At 46.7% G+C, this 23,950-nt stretch overlaps 3 protein-coding genes across 3 annotated transcripts; 2 read left to right on the plus strand and 1 right to left on the minus strand.

Annotated features, from left to right (window-relative positions):
* Nucleotides 1–469: 469 nt before the first annotated feature.
* opa3 (outer mitochondrial membrane lipid metabolism regulator OPA3) lies at nucleotides 470–2,176 on the plus strand. Its single transcript, XM_070971230.1, has 2 exons — nucleotides 470–624; nucleotides 1,222–2,176. Exons 1-2 carry the CDS (start codon nucleotides 483–485, stop codon nucleotides 1,548–1,550), a joined length of 471 nt encoding a protein of 156 aa, XP_070827331.1. The 5' UTR covers nucleotides 470–482; the 3' UTR covers nucleotides 1,551–2,176.
* Nucleotides 2,177–2,457: 281 nt separating this feature from the next.
* On the plus strand, nucleotides 2,458–11,857 carry hnrnpul1 (heterogeneous nuclear ribonucleoprotein U-like 1). Its single transcript, XM_070969609.1, has 16 exons — nucleotides 2,458–2,735; nucleotides 3,220–3,485; nucleotides 3,923–4,213; nucleotides 4,453–4,669; nucleotides 4,799–4,872; nucleotides 5,423–5,562; nucleotides 5,988–6,087; nucleotides 6,172–6,284; nucleotides 6,533–6,799; nucleotides 7,061–7,183; nucleotides 7,274–7,402; nucleotides 9,092–9,260; nucleotides 10,017–10,280; nucleotides 10,396–10,544; nucleotides 10,652–10,867; nucleotides 10,954–11,857. Exons 2-16 carry the CDS (start codon nucleotides 3,254–3,256, stop codon nucleotides 11,068–11,070), a joined length of 2,601 nt encoding a protein of 866 aa, XP_070825710.1. The 5' UTR covers nucleotides 2,458–2,735; nucleotides 3,220–3,253; the 3' UTR covers nucleotides 11,071–11,857.
* Nucleotides 11,858–11,913: 56 nt separating this feature from the next.
* rasgrp4 (RAS guanyl releasing protein 4) lies at nucleotides 11,914–23,880 on the minus strand. Its single transcript, XM_070969610.1, has 17 exons — nucleotides 23,393–23,880; nucleotides 18,053–18,195; nucleotides 16,940–17,051; nucleotides 16,659–16,721; nucleotides 16,415–16,546; nucleotides 16,112–16,253; nucleotides 15,604–15,777; nucleotides 15,380–15,496; nucleotides 14,734–15,009; nucleotides 14,563–14,643; nucleotides 14,171–14,275; nucleotides 13,940–14,049; nucleotides 13,662–13,812; nucleotides 13,538–13,574; nucleotides 13,325–13,456; nucleotides 13,033–13,235; nucleotides 11,914–12,882 (listed from the first exon to the last, which is right to left on the minus strand). Exons 1-17 carry the CDS (start codon nucleotides 23,407–23,409, stop codon nucleotides 12,772–12,774), a joined length of 2,106 nt encoding a protein of 701 aa, XP_070825711.1. The 5' UTR covers nucleotides 23,410–23,880; the 3' UTR covers nucleotides 11,914–12,771.
* Between the last annotated feature and the right edge of the window lie 70 nt (nucleotides 23,881–23,950).

Below are 23,950 nucleotides of genomic sequence, written 5' to 3' on the forward strand. Positions count from 1 at the left end.
TAGACCGTGTGGTTCAAAATAAGCCTGTATTGTAGGCATACAGTCAGTGGCTCTTGCCTGCGAGCGTTGACGTAATTGACGTTATTAAATTGATGGCTCCAACGGGTCCAAACGTTCGGTGTGTGGGATTTAGTGGCACCTAGCGGTGAGGTTGTAGATTGCAACCAAAAACTACCCCTCCCCTCATCGTCCCCCTACGGTGGCCGCTAAAAACGCGAAAGACAATACGTTTTTGGTTGTAGATCAAGAAATAACGGGGCGATTCTAAGGTACGAAAACACAACGTTTTTTATTTTCAGGTGATTACACTCCGATGAAAATATAATTCTGAATATTGCATTCCATTTTCTAAAACCTGACCAATGGACTTTGGCATTGGCCTCATCAACTAGCACGCATTGGTGACTGGTTCCGTCAATCATTAACGTCATCACATAACGTCATCGTGCTCCGCCCCATGGTGGTCAAGTGTTTCCGCCAAGATGGTTGTCGGTGCCTTCCCCATCGCCAAGCTCCTCTACCTCGGTGTGAGGCAGTTGAGCAAGCCTGTCGCAAACCGAATAAAAGCAGGGGCCCGGAGAAGCGACTTCTTTAGGAATTACATCTGTTTGCCGCCAGCACAGTGTGAGTAACGGAGCTAATGGCTGCCAATGACCGCTACATTCAGTGTCAGACACACGGACGGTGGAGGGAGCGAGAGGACAGCGACAGCCAATGAGATTGTATTAGCCAAAAGCGCTTACCCAATCATTTTCAAGGTTTCATCCTGTCGACCAATAGCAGCAAGCAAGCTCGAGGAGGGCGGATCTTGTCTGTCATTGAACTGGTTGTATGAAACCTTTTCTCGTCAGCTATCAGTATTTGTGATCAGTCTGAATGTCTTTGGCCCTACATCCTAATCAGAAAATGACACTAAATTTGAATTTGTGAACACCCACTGTCCTCTGTTGTTTAGAGACACTGGACAATTCCATTTACTTATTAATTGTAATTTAAACACTGTCAAAATGGATGGTAAAATGAATTATATACAACTTTTATACAGTTTAGATGGTATATGCTCATCAGAAAACTTATTTCAACATCTCATCACCTCAGGGCATTCTCACCTGTATTTCAAACTGTTAGCTTATGATCAGATCATCTCGTCAACTCATAAGTGCACATATACTGAAAGTCTTACCTGAACTGTCAAGAATGTATGTTTTTTTGTCCTCGCAGTTTACCACTGGATTGAGATGAAAACAAAAATGCGGATCATGGGCTTTCGGGGTGCCAGCATTAAGCCGCTGAATGAGGAGGCGGCCGCAGATTTGGGGGCAGAGTTGCTGGGAGAGGCAGTCATCTTCCTCGTTGGTGGTGGATGTATGGTGCTGGAGTACAGCAGGCAGGCTGCTAACTCTCGCCGCAAGGAAGAGGAGCTGAATGAGACCATCTTAAGCCTACAGACTCAATTAGCAGAGCTAGAACTGACCACAGAGACTCTAGATGCCCAGCTGAGGGAGGTCAACAGGCAACTGCTGTCCATTCCTGTTCCCAGCAAGAAGTGATTAAATTAGATCTGCAGTCCAGTTTGTTGGTCGATGTGTGAAAGAACAAGAGTGTGCAAATATACTACTGCCATATATGCAGTCTGATGATGACCCTGCTTCACACACTGTCCCCTGTCCCCCAAGTTGGGGGAAGAGGGGGACATAAGCATATCAGTGCGCTGTGGATTTGAGTGCTGTCATAAGCTCGTGTTTTGAGCAACTAGTTTAAGGGGAATTGCTATGATATTCATAGTGTATTTCTGTGATTGATCTTGCATGTTCATGAAGTGGACTACATATGAAGATTTACCGTAGAAGACAATAGAGAGTTTAAGTTTAATATATTTTATAACAGCTCCAGCGTCTTTCATTTTTTCATTTCAGTGATTGTCATGGATCTTAATCACTTAGGAAACAGTGATTTTCATACATCATCTGCTTCAACTGTGAGTGACTCTGGATTATATAACAGCACTTATCAATGGGAAACATTTTGTACCCTTCATTGAATTCCACACGTGTCTGCGCCTGTGGTTTCATGGACATGTTGCATTTACACTGCAAATCCCTTTTCTCGTTCAGGTGTATTGGATGCGATGACAACTGTAAAAGGATGATACAAAATAAAATGGTATGCTGTCTGAGTTTGTGCCACATTTCACTCAATGACAAAAATACAAATTTTACTGAAGATTAAGAATTGAGCCCAAATCATCCCCACTGTACTCTGAGTCGCTCCAGACTAAAGAGATTAATCTTATGAATTGTGCATCGCTTCATGTAAGTATATCTGTGTAGATATCCCTCCTTTTATGATTGGTGTAGGCCTAAATAATTAGGCGGGCCCTTATAATACTACACTACCCAGCATTCTTTCAATAGATAAACCGCATCACTTCCTGCTTTGGAGCGTTCCAAGGGCGTAATGGGTAACATACAAACTCGATAAGCTAATATGTCGCTGTTCCCTCGCATTCAGCTGCCAAAATACAACGAACAAATATTAATAGAAACTAGTAGACAGTACACGAGGACTTCGGTGTTTATGGAAAGCGTTAGTGAAACCCGCTAATAAACTGCGTATGTGTACAGGTCTTGTCAACTTCCGGTTTTATGTTTCGCTCTGGTGTCCGACCCTAGAGGGCAGTAGCGATTGTCTCCATCTTCTGCCACGGTTGACCAACGCAACTCGCGTGATAGGAGGTAGGCCTCAGTCTTATTTTGGTCTTATTTTGCATCCGAACTCAAGAACTGAGCAAACAATGCATTGACTACAGGACTTACATGCAAAACAGGCTGTCGGTTGCAGCTTGCACATCCACAGAATTAAAGTTGTCCGGCATTGGTTGTCGCTACGTTGGATAACGCTAGGCTAAGAAGGTTAGCATTGCTAGCCGCGTAGCGACAGTTTAGATTATCAAACATCCAGGAGATAGGTTCGTCTTGCAAACGATTCTGTACGCAAGGGCAGTTAAAGTCGGGATAACTTGGTTTATGGAGGTTTAGTGGAACCAAGCACAAGGGTGCAGTATCTATCTACTTTGCTAGACTAGCTAGTCGGCTAATGTAAATTGTTTGGCTAAGGCGGACTGCCGCCATCAGATATCGATTTTAAAGTTACAAGCAGTTTTGCACGCAAGAGCGATACTTAACCATTTTCTGTTGCTTATTTTTTTCCCTCTGTTAGAAAACATATAAAGATAACAACTATCCGAAACACAATGAGTGTAGACGTGAAGAAACTGAAAGTTAACGAATTGAAAGAGGAGCTCCAGCGCCGCGGCCTGGACACCAGAGGCCTGAAGGCGGACCTGGTGGAGAGGCTGAAAGCCGCCCTGGATGCTGAAGCTCAGGCTGATGCCTCAGAACAAGGGCTGCAGGAGGATGAGTACAGCGAGGACGCCCAGGACAACGGGGATGGGGAAGATGTAGATGATGTCGAAGAGCAACAAGGTGAGCCCTGTTGATGCCGTTTTTGTTAGTAAATATTTTGCTCTTTTACAGGTGTTGATGTTTTACATGAAAGGTATTTAAACTTCAGTCAGTCGTCATTATCGGCCATGTGTAATCTATAAAGCAAGCTTCATGAAATGTGTAACCCTGCATATTATGCTTGATTAAAGGTGCTTTCTCTATGCAAGCATTAACTTAAATTGGAGCCATCTTTTAAGTCTAAAACTGTTGACTTGTTTGTAAAGTTGTAGTCTATCCCATACAGTATTTAGGTTCTGACACCCCATCTTTGGGGGGAAAACAGAGAGTTACAGAGTTGTAAAACAAATGAGAATGTGCAGATCAGAAATGAACTAGAACAAAATACATCATGCAAGTTCAAATTGTTCTGTTGTTGTGAGGTAGAGAACTAAAAGTTTTGGATCTCCCCCTTTCAGATGCAGAAGAGGAGGAGGAGGAGGAGGATGATGGTGATGATGGGGAAGGTGACATCCCTCAAGAGGAAGATGAGGGTGGAGATTCGGGTGGTTACTACGAGGATGAGGAGGCAGAACAGGAGCCTTATGAAAGTCACCCAACTTCAGACTCGGGTCATAGCATGCCCGACTTCACTGCAGATGTCGACATACACAAACCTGATACGATATCTGAGGAAGAGACCAAGCCTGTGCCCGAACCAGAACCCGAACCCGAGCCAGAGCCAGAGCAGACCGTTGAGAGCAAACAAGGTGATTTCAACAGTTTTTCAGCTTAACAGGAAGTGTGAAACTTTTGTTTGACAGTTAGTAGTGAAGAGGAAGACACAAAACAAGGAGAAAACAAGTGCATAATGTCCACAAAGTTTGGATTCAAATTGTGTTTATCTGGTATGCGCTGTATTTTTTTTACTTATTTTTTGATTAAGTTTGCTTGTACAGTTGTAAAGCTGAACATGTAGCTCACCGTCATTGTTCATTTGTCATTGTAGACGTCAAAGTAGAGGTCAAAGTGGAAGATGACCCTGAGGCTGCTGGAGGCGGAGAGCAGGATGTTCGTGGTGCAGAACGTGAGCAAGAGCAAGATGATGCACCCCAGGCCGAACAAGTCAAAGCAGAGGCCGATAAAGGTGATAAACACCACGGCCGCAAGAGACCATACGAGGAGAGCAGGAGCTACGGCTACTATGAGCACCGTGAGGAAAAGAGGTAAGAGGCTTCCAGCTGGTGTTCAAAATGAGCACGATGGAGCAGTAAAATATGCTTTGACTGGCCTATTTAAATGGATTCTGTCAGTGAAAGTGGGTGTAAACGTCAAACTCTGCTGATGTTGTACAGATCCCGAACCCCACAGCCCCCTGCTGAAGACGAGGAGGAGAACATAGACGACACTCTTGTTACAATTGACACATGTAAGTGTGAGGATGAAACGCATCTTTGCTTGAGGTCATAGTAACCAGTGAAAAATGTGACTGTGAGCTGGCTGCCAAACATTCTCCAGTTCAGTGTTAATGTATGATACAGTAGTAGTGTTTGTACAAAGGTCAGGTCCATGACTTTTCAGGTACGACCTACGACCAGCGCCCGCAGTGCTGCCTGTTTGTCGTGGTGTTTGGTGAAGACAGATTAGGAGGAGCTGGATGGCATAGCACACGCTGAGAGTAAACACCGACCCTGAGCTCTGTTTGGTTGGTGAATCAGCTGACTGCAGTGTTTCAAATTTAGACCTGAGCTCGTTTTAGTAATCTGAAACGTATCTTTTCAATTAAGCCTCCGACTTTCCTGATACAGGCCTGGAACTTTTGCACTTTGCCCCACTTATGCTTTGCTTATTATCTTATTTGTACTGTTATTGTCATTTAATAGATTACACTTTCGTCCTGCGTTTGCAGAGATTAGACTGCAGCGATGCTTGATGGATCTGCAGTTCCAGGCTTTAAAGTCTTTTTGGCTTCTTTTCAGATAATTGTGATCTGCACTTCAAAGTGTCCAGGGATCGTTACAGTGGCTATCCTCTGACCATCGAAGGCTTTGCTTACCTGTGGGCCGGAGCGCGAGCTTCGCACGGCGTCACCCGGGGCCGCGTGTGTTACGAGATGAAGGTAATGAGCGTGGTTTGGTCTGGTGAAGCATTGAGCTACTGTAAATAAACTTTCTGTGTGTTGTGTCCACATGACACCCAGTGGTCCTTGATACATGAGACGGCCTTTCTGCATTTCTTATTTTTGAAGCGGTGGATTAGCAGCTCATTTTGTTTCTCTCGTTAACATGTTTAGTCAAGTATTACATTACATGTTTAGCTCATAACTGTCAGTGTCTTATACTGGGAGTATATCAAGTTGCTGAATGAAGATAAATCCCACACGGCCTGACCTTGAACGCAGCATTGACTCACTGTTAATCTACACAGTTTAGGGGATTTTACTTAAATCTGATGTGGTGACATGTTGCTGTTACATGGCACTAAATATTCCCTGATTGTCTTCTCTTGGCTCATTTTTAACCCGATTTGTCTCCCACTCTTCAGCTCAACGAGGAAATACCCGTAAAGCACCTGCCCAGCAGCGAGCCAGATCCCCACGTGGTCAGAATCGGATGGTCGCTCAACCACTGCAGCACCCAGCTTGGTGAGTGCATTTGACGTGAATGAAGGCACAAAGTGAGAGCTGCGGCCGTCAATGGAAACGCTGCATTGAATTGTCTCGTTGTAGGTGAGGAGCCCTTTTCTTTTGGCTACGGAGGAACAGGAAAGAAATCCTCTGACTGTAAGTTTGCAGACTTTGGTGAGAGGTTTGGTGAGAACGACGTCATCGGCTGTTACATTGTAAGTGATGGAAACCCTAATTCAGTTTATTCCAGTGTTTCCCACAGAATGACTTTTTGTGTGACGATCATTTGGAATTAGTGCTTTATAAGTTAAATAGACCTCAATTTGATTCTAATTCTCAACCGTTTTGTGGTTTTAACTCATATTTCTGGTGATAATTTCTCATGATTCTCGTGTAGTCGACAGCACAGTCTTAAAAAGTAAAACTCACGATGCCTTTTTCTGCCACGCGACTGTGATTTTAGGACTTTGACAGCGGTGACGAGGTGGAGATGGGCTTTTCTAAGAATGGAGTGTGGCTCGGCGTGGCTTTCCGGACCACCAAGGAGGCGCTGGCAGGCCGTGCCCTGTTTCCTCATGTGCTGGTGAAGAACTGTGCTGTCGAGTTCAACTTTGGACAGAAGCTGGAGCCGTACTTCCCCCCACCAGAGGGCTACACCTACATCCACCAGCTTAGCATGGAGGACAAAGTCAGAGGCACCAAGGGACCTGCCACCAAATCTGAGTGCGAGGTAGGGCAGCACTGAGAAAGAATACGTTGATTGACTTGGATCAGTGAGCATTGATAGTGCACACAGGGGATGTACTCAGACCAGAATTAGACAAATAATGCTTAAGGTTCGTTTGAAAAATGTAAATTGATCTTAAGATCAAGTTACAGAGAAGAAATACATTTTAGATAAAACACAGTTTGATAGATTTTAATGGGAATTGGACCTGTGACGTAAACAAATCGTGCAGGATTAACCTGTTGTGTTGTGCGCTGGTCTCAGATCTTGATGATGGTTGGCCTGCCAGCCTGCGGAAAGACCACCTGGGCCATAAAGCATGCGGAGTCTAACCCTGAGAAGAAGTTCAACATCTTGGGCACAAATGCCATCATGGACAAGATGAAGGTGGGTTCGGGCCGCCGCCGCCTCCAGAATAAACGCACCTGACACGGTCGCACGGTCTGTCATCCTCCTGCCTGACTGTTTGCTCTGCAGGTGATGGGTCTGCGTCGCCAGAGGAACTACGCTGGCCGCTGGGATATCCTCATACAGCAGGCCACCCAGTGTCTGAACAGGCTGATTGAAATTGCCGCCCGCAAGAGACGCAACTACATCCTAGATCAGGTACTGCTCTCCCACCCACACTCTGCTCTGATACTCGTCACAGTCAGTCAATGTGCCCTGATGATCACTCTCTCTAATGTACTATTTATTTATCTTTCAGGGGACTCTGTGTATTATAGAGTAGAAGAAGCATTGATCACCCTCTTGTCACTTGCTTGTCATGTATTGTAAAAGAAAATGATTAATGGCTCTCATAAGTGACAGAATATTTCATGTTTTCATCCCTCAGTACATTGCACTTGCTATTTCTTGTCATAATACAGTATTGTTTGTCTTGTGAATTTCAACAATGTACAAGTAAACCATGACTATGTAAAGATGTTGAGAAACAAGTAAGCTCTGACTGGTGAGTAAGAAAAACGCCTTCTGTTGCTAATTTAATAAGACAGAGTCGATAGCTTTTTTCAAAGCTATTTTAAGTGAGATACATGGAGCTTTTGAGTGTGTTTTTTAATAAATTGACCCTGAAGGTAAGTAATGACTAACAGTTTTGAGGTTTTCAGATTCTTGTGCTCACTCAGTGAAATAAGGTAGGTGGGTCTGATGGCGGGCTGGCTTCTCTGTGGACACTGTGAGTATGTGCAGGTAGGTTCTGCCCGTCTGTTGTTGTCTTGACTGGGACTAGAGTCCATATGAAGATGAGGTAGGTCGAGGTAAGTGTGGGGGGACCCGTCAGGATAGAAAAGGCTTGGGAATGAATGGAAGATGTTGGACAAAGTAAGCAAGCAAGCGTGAAGCCTTGTTGTTAAATTGTTCTCATATGAATATTAGTCTGATGTTGTTGCTACAGATCTTCTTTTACTGACACACTGAGAGAAAAAGTGTAGTTTTGTTGAGTATCTGTTAGGATGGTTTGATGGCAGCTGGTGCTTTGAGTTGAGGAGCTTTGCTGTTGGCTGGTAAATTGTGTGTATTCGTCTGTGAATCCTCTGTTTGAAAAGTGACGCTCGCTTCATTTTTACCATCTGCTGAGCTGCTGCAGTAGACCCGCGGCAGATTGAACACTGAGTCGAACCTGTAATTGAGCCTAATTTTGGGTTTATTGTGAAGATCCAGGATGCAAATTTAAAGCACCCGAGGATTTGTTAAGAAATGATTGGTTCCTTTTCTATTATGAATAGATCGTACAGTATGGTGGAGGCAGTGATTTAAAGTGTGGCTCAGCTCGACAGCAGTGATGCAACAAACTGTAATCATGCATTTTCGTCGTCGTCCTAACGCCCTGGAGATGACTGATACTGGGGTTACAGAGTCAAGCATTATAATACAGCAGTGCTGACAGTAGACTGCAGATACCATATATTTAAAAACATGTAAGAGCACATTGTTGCTGCATGAGGACATGACAGAGTAAGCACAATAACTGCTAATATGGCTCTGAATGTGTGTCGTTGGTTGGTAACTGAGCGAACATGCTGTGCAGTGTAGTCAGTGTAAATGTGTGTGGGGTCCCTCTGTGTCCGTAATTAACCCTCCTCAGCAGTCACAGGGCACCTGGATGCACAGGCGGGCAGGTGAGTCTGTGGAGTGATGAGAGGCCGTTAGAACCTGAGTAAAAGCGTAGACTGACATCCAAGCCAAACCTCTCTCACTTCATTATTGCAGGGTTCCAGCTTCCTTCCAGTGGAAAGCCATTACAAGTAAACAATAACAAACAAGCTTCTACTTCTTTCTTGTCACCATTGCTAGACAAATGTATATGGATCAGCAAGGAGACGAAAAATGCGTCCTTTTGAAGGTTTTCAACGCAAGGCTATTGTAATTTGTCCCACGGACGAGGATTTAAAAGAACGAACATTAAAGCAAACCAATGAGCAGGGGAAGGATGTGCCCGATCATGCTGTTTTAGAAATGAAAGGTAGGAACGCTGTGGAAACAACAAATAAAACACCAGATCTACTTTTTACTTTTCTATGTGTTGTCTCTAAAATCAAACTTGGAAGATGCCCCCTCCCCCCTTCCCCATCATAGGCTTTGACCAGATATCAGACCTGGACATTTTTTTTAAACAGTCCACATGAATTTGATTCTTTGTTTTGCCCTCTATCTGCCACTCGCCATACAGCTTACTTCTGATGCACTGCAAACTGAGACCTGGGCCTCGCTGAGGTCGTAGAGTAGCACAGCTAATGTTGCCCAATTCGCTTCCCTGAAAAGGACGTTTCCAAACTGCACACTTACAAGCAGTCACGTGCTGACGTTGTTGGAAGTTAATTTGTAAGAGCGTTACATCAGCCGTCCTGGTTTGCAGTGCTGTTTCCTCCTCTCACCAACCTTCTAGTTGTCCTTTTTGTCCCCCTCCCCACCTCTACTGAACTCCTCCCTCTCCTGTGTCTGCTTAAACAAATTTTTCCTCCATGTTGCCCTGGAGGTGATGTTTGTTCCCTTTACCCTGCCATCTGCTTTCATCTATCTGCTCTTAGTTTCTCTATGATTTCCACTGTCTCTGTGTGGTAGTAATTATTTTTCATTTTGTCTCCCGGTGGTGTGGCTGCTCTGGTCTTCACTACAACCCCCTCCCCCCTCTCTTTCTGTCTCTTTCTCTCCATCCGTCTCTTGCTGGATGGACTGTCTCTCTCTCCTCCTCCTGTGGTCACCTCTGTCACTCTCCAAGCCAACTTTACTCTCCCTGAGGCTTGCGACTTCCTGGAGGCGGTGACGTTCATTGAACTGCAGCGCGATGAGGCTGAAACTCTGCTGAAGCAGTACAATGAGGAGGGCCGCAAGGCCGGCCCGCCCCCCGAGAAACGCTTTGACAACAGGCAGGGTGGGTTCCGCGGCCGTGGCAGCGGTAGCTTCCAGCGGTACGACAACCGCGACGGGTCCCGCAGTGGCTACCAGAACCGCAGTGGGGATGGAGGCGGTGGATACAGGGGAGGTGAGTGCAGCTCAAAGCTCACTACATGATGCATAAGAGGTCAAACTCGGGCTACGATGTCAGTACACAGTGATGTGTTTTGCAGCTCTAACATCTTCTTTGTTTCTTCTGACAGGCTACAATCGTGGCAGCTACAACCAGAACCGTTGGGGCAACAGCTACCGCGACGGAGGCTCTGATTCACGCAGTGGATACAACCGCAGCCAGCAGTCAGGAGGAAGCTACAACCGCCCGGCCCCTTACAACAAGGGAGGATACAACCAGGTACCCGACGTGACCTTTATGTATGAGATCATTAAGTTATTAGACGAGCAAACAGACTGTATTTAACAGGAAATGAATGTGTCCTCCTGAACTCGCTTCATCTCCAGGGCTACAGCCAGAGCTACAACCAAGGATACAACCAGGGCAGCTACAACCAGAATTACTACAGCAACTACAGTCAGTACCCCGGATACAGTCAGAGCTACAGCCAGACGCCTGCCACCAGTCAGACGTACAACCACCACCAGCAACAGCCGCAGCAGCAGCAGCAGCAACAGCAGCAGCAGCAGCAACAGCAGAGCTACAACCAGCAGTATCAGCAGGTAGGTGAACTCCGCCTGGCAGCTCGGGGAGGTCGGAAAATGTTACCTGCTCTCACGTCTGCGCTTCCCTTCTGTTTCTCCCTCAGTATGCCCAGCAGTGGCAGCAGTACTACCAGAACCAGAATCAGTGGAACCAGTATTACAGCCAGTACGGCAGCTACCCTGGACAGGGCAGCCAAGGATCGTCCTCTGGTTCCCAGTAGCTTCGTCTCGCATCTGTACCTGCAACCACCCGTGTCCTAAACACTCTGACCTCTGCAGCAAGTCGATTTTTGTACAGCCGCACATCGAGTCCCCGATCTTAACTGTCGCTGTCTGGTTTAACACAGTAGCCTTCATTCCTCACCAATCAGTGTACACAAACAACTGTATACAGTTTGATGTCGTCTCATTTTTTGTACTGAATGAAGTCTTACCGAAGCAGTGACCATGAGGTGGTAGACGGTAGATATGAAAACATTTACTGAATGTTATCTATTATGCATCGAATGTGGACGTCTGTCGAAGTGCAAACTCCACATCAGCTCCAGGTTGAAGAGGTAATTGTACATTTGTAGGATGCATAGTGTGAAGTGCGGCAGGGCAGGAAACGGAGAGCAAAGCCTGGATGATTTTGCTTGTTTTGAGAAGCTTAACAAAGAACAAAGTGCATGCTTTTTACCTTCACGACCCTTTCCTCTGTCTTTACTTTTCAGTTCCTGAGTGAGCGCTTTTTGTTTACTCCAATAGAAATCAAACATGGAACGTTTTTATAGGTGTTGATGCTGTAGTATTTAAGCGTTAATCCAGTCTTTGATTGAGAAAAAGATTTTGCCACTCTCAGTAGTTACGTGTAAGGTTTTTTTTCTATCCCTTTGTGGTTGGTGTTCATTGAGTCCAGTAGTTAAACCCTGTTGTCAGCCTATTTTTTTTCTACCTGAAAATGAAAATCTGGTCGACCAGTTACCCAATCTTCTTGTCTTTATACAATAAATTGCAATTGTATACGCCTGTAGATGTTCGTGATCCCTTTCTTGCCGGCGAGTTCAGTCAGACACGACGCAGTGCATGATTTATCACTGCTGGTGTATTTTTTTCTCATTTTCAACAAGATTGAAATTGTGGACGAAGGACAAAACAAGAAAAAGCATTTAGCTAAAAACAATAAACCAATTCTAGTGCAGTCCCGCTGAACCTGGAATGAGCTTTTTGGAGTAACTGAAGAGGCAAAAATATTGTCAGGGCAGGAAATAAACGATTTCCGCTGCTACAGTTGTGAAAACCGAACGTTTTCTGGAAATGTCAAGGTAGTTAATCGCATGTGAAAAACCAGTAAATCCAGTATTGCTGTAAAAAAGGCTTCAGTGAAATGCGAAATTGTGTCCCAGACAGTGGCCTGATGTAACCACAGATAACACCTCATAGATGGTAGAGCAATACCTGCTGGTTAACACAGTCATGGCATGCATGCATCAGCCAATTCCAATATTTCTGAGGGCTAACTTTAGAAATCCATGAGCAGTGTTGTCACATAGCTGCCAAAGTTCGGGGTTTTGTTTAGGTTAGTGTTGATTTCCTACCCTGCGTTGACTGCGCGTACACTAGACCCGGAAACCTTAACGTCTGACTGAGGTTGTACAGAATCATAGCACCAGAGAACCAAGGCACCTGTTCTAAAAAAACAAGACGAGGTCGTCATAAATTACAGTAGGAAAGTTGATGTTTGAAGCCTAAACAATAAGCCAAACTAATGAGGCCGACAAAATAATAAAAACAAGTCACAACTACACTCAAAACACGAGGAGTCCATGTACAAAGGCTGGCGCTGTGACGCAAAAGGCCAGTGAATCCCATCAGTTCAACACCAGGCGGGCAGATCTGTCAGCTGTGCCTGGATGTTTTGTCCATGAGGGAAGGTGAAGAGCTCAGTCCGGCTCTCTGCTCTTGTCTTTGTAGAGATGCAGCTCCTCCATCTTCTCCTGCAGGAAGGACACGGGCATGGAGCAGCCCCGGCTCCTGTGAGGCAGCGTGTTGCTCTGGAAAACAGACAAACCTGTCATGGAGGAAACTGCTCTCAAACTCAGCACGAGTGGAAAAACTTTCAGTTTCTAGCAGGAAAGCTTAAATTAAGAGATTCCCACTGGCGGACGGACATTTCTTCACTTGCATAAGAAGCCGGGTCTCACCCTCCTCTCTGGGGACGCATGCATGCGAGAGTTGTGGTGGTTTCCCCTCTTGTCCCGTCTCTCAGGTGTCCACACTCCGGGATCCGTCTGGGTGGAGCGGTCCGACAGCGCTGAGTCCCCGCTGTTATTCTTCCACGCAGAGGTGCCCTTGTTCTGCTCTGTCTCGTTACTTTGGGGAAAGACGAAAGCCTCCTCCTCTGAACCTGACAGGATATGAGAAATCACAGCACTTGGTTCAGGGTCATTTCACAGGCGTGGGACTTCAGGTGTGTGTGATGGAGGGTGGACGTACTCCAGCTGTTGCCCTTGGTCCTGGAGTCGGGGGCCGGGGTGCACGGGCAGGACCCAGTTGTGTTTTTGTGCTTCTTCAAACACTCCATTCCCACCAGATCTCTGCAGTGTCTGTGACAGTTTATCCCGCAGTCTGAGGGGCAGAGAAAGAGCCGAGGTTTTAAAAGAAGCTCGACTAAAAAGGATCAGTTGAAGTTCAGGACTGTGATCTTACCTTTGCAGTGGTAGCCCTGCTTGATGACTCCCCACAGCTACAAGAGGGCAGACAGGACACATGTGATACTGCAGTTTGATTGGCTCTTTGCATAAAACCAAAAATGGACGCAGCAGATACTCACAAAGCCTCCGCAAGTGTAACAGAACGTCGGCCGCTTATACGTGGTTTCATGGAAGTTGTGCACGTCATTGAAGTTGTAGCCCAGTTTGGCACATACAGACATTCCCCTCATGAAGTAAGAGGTGATTTCCTCACGGCTGATTTGTCCCTCCCTGGGCGGAAAATTTTCCAAAGTGCAACACAAACGTGAGTAAGTGAGTTGAGGTTTTTGGAAACCGTCAGCGGCTCGTGTTTCACGCTGCCTCTGCAGCACCGTGAGAGGCCTTCGTGCTTCCTCACCTGTCAGTTTCATGCGTGCAGAAGGAGAAGGGGAAGTTGGCTGCTATTTTCTCAAAGTCCTCCAGTGAAATGTAGCCATCCTGGTTCTGGTCGTAGTTTTTCATTATGGACTGCAGGGGGCGACAGAGCAATCAGACATTCAGTTGCACTTGCAGTTGGTTAGTTCTGCTTTAGCCTGCCGAGTAATAAGGAAGTGAAAGGCTGGGGTTTGCTGCAGAGTCACATACTCACATCCACCATCTGCTTAACGTGTTTAGATATGGTGTCAGGGTCGAGCCTGGGGGTGACCCCTGAACCCCACTCTGCCACTACGGGTGGTTTGACCGGGGCGACGGGCTGTGGACAAACAGACGCACAGATGAGACACGAAGGACTGCACATACGAGAAACAGGGAAAAAAAGAGCACACCCACCACATAACACGCTTCCCTAACGTACAGCGCTTTGATGTGGGTGATTCTGATGTATTCCAGCACTGTCTGTGCTTTTGTTTTGAAGTAGATGTTACACCCACAGAGTGTATACAAATGTCCGCCCTCTTGTGAAAAGAGGTTATAACAAGTGTGAGCCTGATGGTGTTAGATAGAGCTCAACTTCAAAGAGGAGCATATCGCTCTACTGACCTGGATCTTGGGGTTCTTGGGTTCCTTCGTGTATGAAAGTTCATATATCTCATCCTCAGTGTAATATAAATCTAGAGAGAGCTGAAGCATTAAAAGAACATAATTTAAGATGTTCTCGGTGGAATATTTTTATCTGAATTCTTCAAAATCATCCCAGTTTCTGTCTCGTACCGTGAGCAGATGCAGAAGGTCTTTGTTGGCCTCGAAAGGCGGCGTGCAGCTGTGGGTGGCCAGGAGGTCGTTGATGTTGCTGTACAGGTGCTGCAGCTTGCTCAGGTTGATCTTGTCCTCGCTGATGTAGTCCGGCAGGGCCTCGTTCAGAGAGATCAGGTCCTTCAGGTGGACGCCCAGGATGGGCACCTTGAAGCCGCTGCACTCGTTGTAAACCCGCCGGTAGTTGATGTAGTTGCTGCGTGAGGAGAGCAGCTCTGTCATCTCACTCAGGGCCTCGAAGAGGATAAAGATGAAGAAATGACAAATGAGCCAGATTTCATTGTTTATGCAGCTGATGGCCTTGCATCAAACCATATCTTCAAGTTACGCCGGTCCAAACACAAACAGGCGACTAAAAAGACAAAGTTATGTTGATTTCTGGAACTTGCATACATATTTACACAGTTAAGGCCAGAAATGAATTCAAAAATATCAAACGCGACCAAAAACTTGGATATATCTTGAGAGACAGTGAACACAGAAGTAACAAAAAACAGAAAATTGAAGTAAAAAAAATGTCAGAGTAAAAGAAGGAGAGTGATTCAGAGCAGAAAAGCTGAATCATTCCAGCTTCGCGGTGAGCTCGTCTGACTATTTAAGATACCTTAGTGATGTCAGGAGGCAGCAGGTTAGAGGTGTCTTTGAGGCGGGAGATTGAGCTGTGACAGAGGCCTCCGGTCACTGCCATTAGAGTGTTAAAGTTTTGCAGAGCTCGAAGTTTCTGTAGAGGAGAGCAGAGCGAATGAGTGCCGGGTGTCAAACGAGAAGCAGCCAAACAAAAATCCCTCTGAGCCTCCTGAGCACTTTTTGTCGCGTCTGACAGTTTACCTGAGCCACGTGGATGAACTTAGTGAAGACCTGGGCTCTCTGCTGGGCTGTGTGCCTGCTGAGGATCATCAGCTGGACCCACTGGGAGACTCCGTTACACATCATGACCGAGCGCTCCAGAGCAGGGTTGTCCCTCACCGAGCCTCGCACCACGTAGCTGCGGTAGTCCAGGAACTGGCCAATCAGATAGCAGCGGTCAGGCCCGGAAACAACTTGGGTTTAGCAGTGTTTTCACTTTCAGATCTGTCACTAAATTCAGACCAGCCAGTTTCACCTTCTCACCAACAGATAACCGGATTAGCCACTGCTGATCGTGAGACCGGTCATGTTGCGTTTTATGTGGCGCTTAAACTAAAGCGACGACATCCGGCCTTTGAATCAGCGTTGGTTCAGTTAACCATGTTATCAAACCTGTTGTGAGTGTTTCTTTTGGGAGCAGCAACATCTCTGCAAGCCACGGCCACAGCACGACGGCAGCGCAGAGAGAGACGCCGCTTGCTCAACTTACTGAAACGTTACAGAAGTTCTTGAACTCGAGGTAGCTGAGGTGCTCAGCCATCTCGTCTGGCTCCATGTGGTCGAAGATCAGAGACACCTTCCTCTTCTTCACAGAGGGCGAGGGTGCCTGGAATATGTTCACATGAGGGCTTCTAGGAAAAGAGAGCCAAGCAACAGGACAAAAATAGACAGTTTTTCTATTTATAGAAAAATCTATTTTCTATTTATAGAAAAACGCGTTGAGTTGTGGCCAAAGAGGCGAACTACAATCCCTCCGAGGCATGATGGTGAAGCAAGTCAAAACATGGCTCACAAGCAGGAGGTGTCAATGAGCTGCGAGTGCGTCTCCTCTCCGTCTGACCGGACCAGTGCCCACAGATCCCCCATGGTCTGCTCGAGGAGGGGGTCTGCCTCGAACACTGCTGGGAACTGGCTGATCCACTGCCTTGCACACAGCAGCACAGAAAATATGTTTACTACCCACAAACAGAGAAGGATAACCAGTTCTGTCGCAGTCTGTCACACAACACGCTCATGTGCCTGCTGTCCCCACTCACCTGATGAGGTGGCAGATCTGCGTCCGCCTCAGCCCTCTTTTGTCCAATGGACAGTCCTTATAAGTGAGAGACAGAGTCAAGGATCTAAACACACTGTGCAGCTATGGTACAACATTACACTCAACATCAGCCAGGACGTATACGTCAAATCTGCTTTGCCGACAAGGCGCGCAAAACAAAGCCATGCCTGTTTCCTGATCTGATTAATGAACGTGGACATGTGACCGGGGGCAGGGCGCCGGTGGGACCGGAGCACCGCACCGAGGGACAGCGGAGGATATAGTGCGAGAAGTTTCTGGGCGAACATCTGAGATGGTACGACCCAGCTGTGCATCATCAGGGTCATGTGGACCAGCTGGGACCCTCTGGGGCTGGAAAGTTTCCCCTCTGAATCTGCAACCAAAACACAGCAGCACATTTCAAACACGGAGGATTAACGTGGCTGAAAACAACAAACTGCGGGCGGCACGGTGGCTCAGCGGTCGAGGAGTTCAGCTCAGGTCTACTCGGAGCGTTTTCCATTGTCACGGTGGTTTATCCACGTGTTAACCTCACCATGAAATGACAACCTGCCCACAGTGTTCTCCTGCTACATCGAACTGCAACCCAGAGCAAAATAAGCAAGAAAAGAAAAAAAACTGTATATTTAATGACGCATGTGCATGCAAGGAGTCACAAAAGCTGACTGTAACACGTCTAAACACATCAAACCGCTTGTTTTTATGAGGTTTCGATGCACACGCCTTATTGGTATCACTTCAAGGATACATGACTGAAAGGATCAGTGCAGCCAACCTCCTAAAAACAAGCAAACAAGCTCCACTTCCTCCTGGTCATTTCTGCACGCTCTGATATTTTTGGGATTCTTTGTTTATTTCCTTTTGTTTCATGTTGTGTTGTTCACGGCATAGTGAGCAGCAGTGTCTCAGGCTCACTCTGGACATTTCTTCTCAACAGTCCCAGAGGAAAACTGTCTGATTCTCCAGATTAACCAGGACATTATGTTTGGACATGTTGACTCTTCAATCTTTGAGCGCCACAAAAGAAACGTAATTCACCTCCGTGACTGCGGAGCTGTGTGTGTCAGATAGCGTTAGGGGTATCAGACATGTTTTTGTGATTTGGATGAACTGACCAATGAAGAGAGGCGGAGGAGAGACAGATTTGTGTAGTTTAACACTGCATGGGAATAGCTAGCTGGCCTGTGCAACCCAACCGAACAAAGCTTGATTGTATGAGACTGCCCTTTGTCTCCCCCGCTCCCTCCCTGTCAGCTTCTCTCACCCTGGATTCCCTCCTCTCTCTCCCTCGTCCCTCATTTATGTAACCAGGTTGTGATAAAGAGTAAAGACGCACGGCGAGCTTCGGGAACACATGCAGGGACAGAGACTGACCGAAGCAGTTCAGGCAGCGCTGTATAAGCTCATCCAGGCTGGCAGCACTGGCGCTGGGAGCGGAGCTCGGGCTCTGCAGGGCCCGACTGATATCCTGAGGACTGGGACATGTATTCCTCCTCCGCTGGACCAGCTTGGGCTTCCTGAGAGAGAAAGAGAGAGTGAGAGGGAGTATAAGTAGCTTAGAAATAAGTAGAGCAGAGTGTGGTGAGGCAGGGCAGGTCAGCATCTGAGGAAACGCAGCTCCCCACATCTGATAAGCTGTGCTGCAGCTCTGCAGCTGTCTCAACCATCACACAGCAGCAGGACAAGTGGAAACAACTGCACAGCGTTCTGTGCTGCTCCACCTGAAGACAGACAGCGTAGAACAGGCCAGATAATGTCCACTATTTGTCAAACAGGTCGCAGACTTTCATTGGTTCTGACACTGTGCGTGCAGTCTCACAGGTTCAGGTGGTGACGACCCTCTCAGGACGTCCAAAAGCTGTTTTTCTTAAGAGTTTTTATGAATATGTTGTCACAAACGTGCTTTGAAACATGCAACCCCTTCCTTTGTTGTTCCAAACTTTTTAATGCAACGTCAAGTGAAGAGAAGACCAATACGCTCTTAGATTTTAGGGTATATCATATAATATATAACTCTTGCATGAGCTTTAAAAGCACCACAGCAGCTTTAAATGGAAATGACCATTTTGAAAGCTACAACATTTCTTTACTATTGCTGCATGCCTTGGAACAGTAGTTACAGTTCACACTGAAAATAAGCTCAATCATAAGTCCCACATCTACAACAAAACTCATTTGCAATTGTAATTCTTCAGCATTTCCTCAGAAAACCAGTTCCTCTCTCCACCTGTAAAGTACAATACAGCTTGTGGCGTGCACGGTAGCTGAAGGGATTATTTACTGCGATGTTACGGACAGTATGGAGGACAATGGGAGATAAAAGCCTGCTGCACAAAGCAAACGTGTGGCAGCTTGTTTTTTTTATCTTGCTGCTCAACATTCAGAGAAAAAAATGTAAAAATGTGCGAATGCTGCAGACACACAGTGTTAGCATAGCATCAGGCCACGCGGTGAAGCTGGAGCGATGCTAAAGTCTGGCCAGAAGTGCAAAAGTACTTTCAACCAATGAAAAGAAGGAACACTTTCTTTTCTGGAGTGTTAACAGAGAGTTAAGGGCTTTTCAAATGCCCTCAAAGAGCCAATGAGACTGCACTCCCATGATGCTATCAACGCTTCCTCTTCACATCAGGGGCTCAGTTTAGCAACGTCTGACTGTATTTCCCAATATCCAGCAAGTTTCATAAACTGGTATCTAAACGTTTTGATCCACAATCCTCCAGCCACTTTTGAAACGACACCAAAGTTTCCTCAGACGTGCGTAGAAGCAGCGTGTGCCGGGGTGACGCTGTGCTGTTGCTGATTCGATGACATTACCAGGAAACACTCTGACTTCAGAGAACTGGCGACAAGTTCCCTGAATGGCCAGATCTGCATCCCCTTCTCTCAACCCGTGCTCGTGTGCGCGGCTCGTTTCCCCAGCCCACTCACATGCTCAACACACACGCATTAGTGCTTCTATCCTTGTGAGGACCCTCATTGACATAATGCATTCCTGAGCACCTCACCCTGACCTTAAACCTGACATGAAACTGGCTCTCACAAAGATAGCTGTACAAGTATACGCCCACACACACGCAGTGACTAACTGACACACGCGTCCACGCACGGCGGTCACAGGCGAGCGCTGGGTTTGCTTTATGTACAACACATGAGCAGACGCTCATGGACGCAGCGCTTCAGGGTGACATTCACTCATCTATTTATACACAAGCTGCTCTCCGGCCTCTACGTGCTGCTTCATCCGACCGTCACAGTGTCCGCAGCCATGCCTGGATTCAGAAGCCCTGATGGGACCACGTCAGCGGCATCTCTGCATCCTGGTAGTCCAGCTCCAGGCGGCTGGTTTGGAAACTTGCTGGGCAACAAAAGCCCACCTCTCCTCCTCCTCTTCGCCTCATTACACCGGCTGGCTGCTGAATTCAAAACAGTAACACCAAACAGCACAGCATGTACCACCCGAAGCTACGCTGCGGTGAGAGGAGGTGAAAACCTCACATCACACCGAGGCCTGAGAGGGAGAAGCAAAACAAGCTCATCATCAAGCTGCCTCGCTTCACCTGCTCTTCATCTCAGCCACCTTCTACAGCTGAAGACCTCGTGTCTCACCGTGTTTTGTTCTCGCTTGTTGAAGGATAACATGCATCTCTCCATCTTTACAATCTCAGTTCGTGGTTTGCTGTACAGTTTGTGAAGCCTTTTGATGCAGCTTTGTCATTTGACATTTTGGGCTACATAAATAACACCGACTCGACCTCTGTGTCCTCTTCTGCCCTGAAAACCATTTCACAAATGCGAGAAATGGCATCTTATACTTAACCTTTGCTCATCTGACAGTGCTGAGACATTTAGCTTTTTCTTTGCAAATTCAAATTAACATTTTCTTGCTCTTCAGAAGAAAAATTAAGTGTATTATTTGACATATTTTAGCATACTGCACTCAGCGTGTTTCAGAGGCTGCTCCCAGTTGACTTTTATTCAATTTAACATATTAATAAGAAATCCTTTAATTCCTTTTTGTTTGTTTTTGTGGGTCATGCATATATTTACATTTTTGTATTATACAATGCACAAACGAAGTAAATACATGAAATGAAAGATTTAAATGCTACATTCATCAGTGCCATTTGGACACCTGATCTTCTGACGTCTGATTCAAGGCTTTCTTATCTCCGTACCCTTTACGGCCCGTCATCTCTCTCCTTCTGACTCAGACTGAATCCTCTCGTCTGTCGAAGCAGCCGCACACATGAGAGGACGCGCTCGCTACTACAAACAGAAGTGCTGATGGGGAAATGTTATTGATGTCATGACGTTTGTCAGGGAATTTCCCCTGATTGCTGAGCAGGTAACACACCGCAGCGCAGCGCAGCGCCGGCTCGTCTCTTTTCTGTGGCTGAAGAACAGCAGAGGACTGTGGTAAATACAGCCTGCCTGCGGAGGACTCCCATGCAAATCTACGCACAGTTGCAGTTACTACTGTTTGGGCATTTGCATTCACCTTTTCCCAAGAGCCAGATATCCAGCTTGGGGAAACACAGTGATTACCCCTCCATGCTGAACAGTGCCTTCATGGAAACACGACCGCTGAAACCTGATGGCAAGGAGGAAAATCCCAGTGTGCATGACAATGAGGAAGAAGCCTGAAAAAGCAGTAGCTTCTTTCTTTAAATATTAATGAGCTTCGGTCTGCGTCCATCATATCGCACAGCCCTCCCACACCTCCTCTTCCTCAGTGACCACTCCTTCACCCACTTTTCCTTCGTCTTCGCTCTATTCAAGCCATTCAGGAGACCGTTTCTCTTTTTCTCGCTGGAAATCCCCCCTCTCTCTCCCTTTTCCCATCCGTGTCAGGACTCCTGGCTGCAGATCCACCCCCCCCCCCCCTCCCGCTCTCACACTGGCAGGGGGATATGCAAATTCCTCTCTTTCTTTCCTTAATTGATTAATTGAAGCCCGGGCCCTTTGAAGGCCTTGTTTGTGAGCTGCTCTTTTCCTCTCGCTCTTCCCTCTCACAACCTGCGTTCTTGTTCCCTCTGCATCAAGAGGATGCATCTACTGCAATGAGCCATTCATCTGTTTGGTCCAACAGTGAAGTCACTGTACCAGTGGCTACTGTAACCTCAGAAGAACTGCAGCAGATACTCACAAACCTCTCGGGCTGTTTTGTGAGGAAGAAGAAGCGTAAACTGGGCTGTGAGCCACGAATCTGTTGAACAATGAAGGCATACCTGTACACCCACACACACCTTGCGCCTGCGCGTACTCTCTTTCTTTTGTTCAGTAACTCTACTTCCAGTTTTCAATCATTTGTGCATCTCAGCAAAGCCTAATCTTGACAGTTTTTTCACTGGTAACGCACGTTTCTCTTGTTCAAACCTGTTGAGACGTGCAGCTCAGCACCAGTTCATCCAACATCAATAATGTGCTCATGCAATAAAACACTTAACACTAAACGCCACCAACAGCAGGCAGCATTACAGCGTGTGTCGCCATTTAAGCATCTGTGCTGAGCTTAAACCAGGAATTTAATAGAACAAGAAGAAGGACGCTGCATCGACTGTGCTGCCTTTCAGGATATCTACACATATCCACGACGCATACATGCACAGGAGAGCTGCAGATATAGAAACACAGGTGTGACGTGTCGCTCTGCACACCTGATCCATCACTTTGACTGGAAGAGAAATGCCACAATCGGCTCGTACAGTTACAAAATGTTCTGGCTGACTCTTTCTTCACCTGTCTTTCAAAAGGTCATTGAGGGATGGAGACAGGTGCTCAGCGTTGTGTGTCGCAATCAGGAGTTTACGCATCTTTTTTCTGTTCAGATCAGAATGTAGAAAAAGCTTTAGAAGCAGTGAAAGGGGAGCCGCAGTTCAGTCCACATTGACTTCTGTTGAAGTTTTGAAAAAGCAAATCAGTATTGAGAAACGCCTGCTACCTATTGCAGGGCCGCTCCGTCAGTCCACCTTAAACTCAGGTAGTTAAATCACTTAGAACACACGTCTGACCACCTTAACACTCAACATACTTTCATTCCAGGCAATCTGATAAGAGCTGCGGTCACAACTACAGCAGTAAAAAAGCACCTCTGAAAAAACAGGCGGTTAAATGTGGAGTTTCTCAGCAGGATCTAAGATCAAAAAGCAAAGAGAAAAGAACAGCCAGCGTCGATGGACTGACGTGTAAGTTGAGATTAGCCGGACAGAACAGAAAAGCAGAAGACATTTCCATGGAAAGACGAACAGGCGGCGCTCAGCAGGCACGCACAACTGTTGAATGTCAGAGCTCGCTTGTGTGCAGTACACACACATCATTTGAGATGTTGATACTGTCGGCTGATATGCAGGTCAAACACATCAGACTGCGCCTGAGCGTGCATGTGTGATGTGTGTGTCTGCAGTGCTGCCCGTAACACAAAGCTCTGTCCCCGCCGCACGCACTCTCGGTCCACACAAAGGGCAGAAAACACACACACCGAGCAGAAAATCAGACCAAATGGCCTCATTTCTCCTCGGCTTGTCGACAGGCTCTGCACAAACCACACTGCATCTCACAACCTCAAGGTTCACACGTCGCTGCTGCACACAAACACTTGCTGCTGACACATACTTAGACTTACACTTGCATCAGAAACTGAGCTGCAAGTGAGTCTGAGTGCAGCAGACTCGCTTTTTGATGCACCTTCTTCTTTTCCTTTCTCTTTCAAATTACCTCTTGGTCTTGTTCATCGCAGAGCTCTTCTCCTCAGCTGCACTCCTCCTCCGCTGGCGATCCGCACGGGCATCTGAGCGCGTCCCTACAGCTCCATGGTTGACCCTGCTCCTCCTCCTCCTCCTCCTCCTCCTCCTCCTTCTCCTCCTCTGTGTCCTCTATGTGTTTGTGCGCCCAGGACGGCAAGAGCGGCCACAGGATGGAGAGCTGCTGGGGGTGAGGGCTGCCCACCTACCAGTCATCGACCAGACTGAACTCCACGCCTAAACCCTGCTTATCAAACCCCTCTCTGTGAGTCCCTCTCTGCTCTCTGAAGATACCTATAAACCACAAATCATCAGCTAAGCTTTGTGCTCCCTCCACCTGCAACAAAGCAGAAATGTTAAGAGAAAAAGCCTCAAACAAGCTTCAGCGCAGAGCCAGCAAAAGTCATTCACTTGCCCCTTCAACATAAACAAGTCAGCATCTTAAATGGAGGAACTGGCTCTGACAGATAGGGGAACTCACATCAGTTTCTGTATGTGTGTGTGTGTGTGTGTGTGTGTGTGTGTGTGTGTG

This window comes from Chaetodon trifascialis, chromosome 9 (genome assembly GCF_039877785.1).
Source record: "Chaetodon trifascialis isolate fChaTrf1 chromosome 9, fChaTrf1.hap1, whole genome shotgun sequence".
NCBI lineage: Eukaryota > Metazoa > Chordata > Actinopteri > Chaetodontiformes > Chaetodontidae > Chaetodon > Chaetodon trifascialis.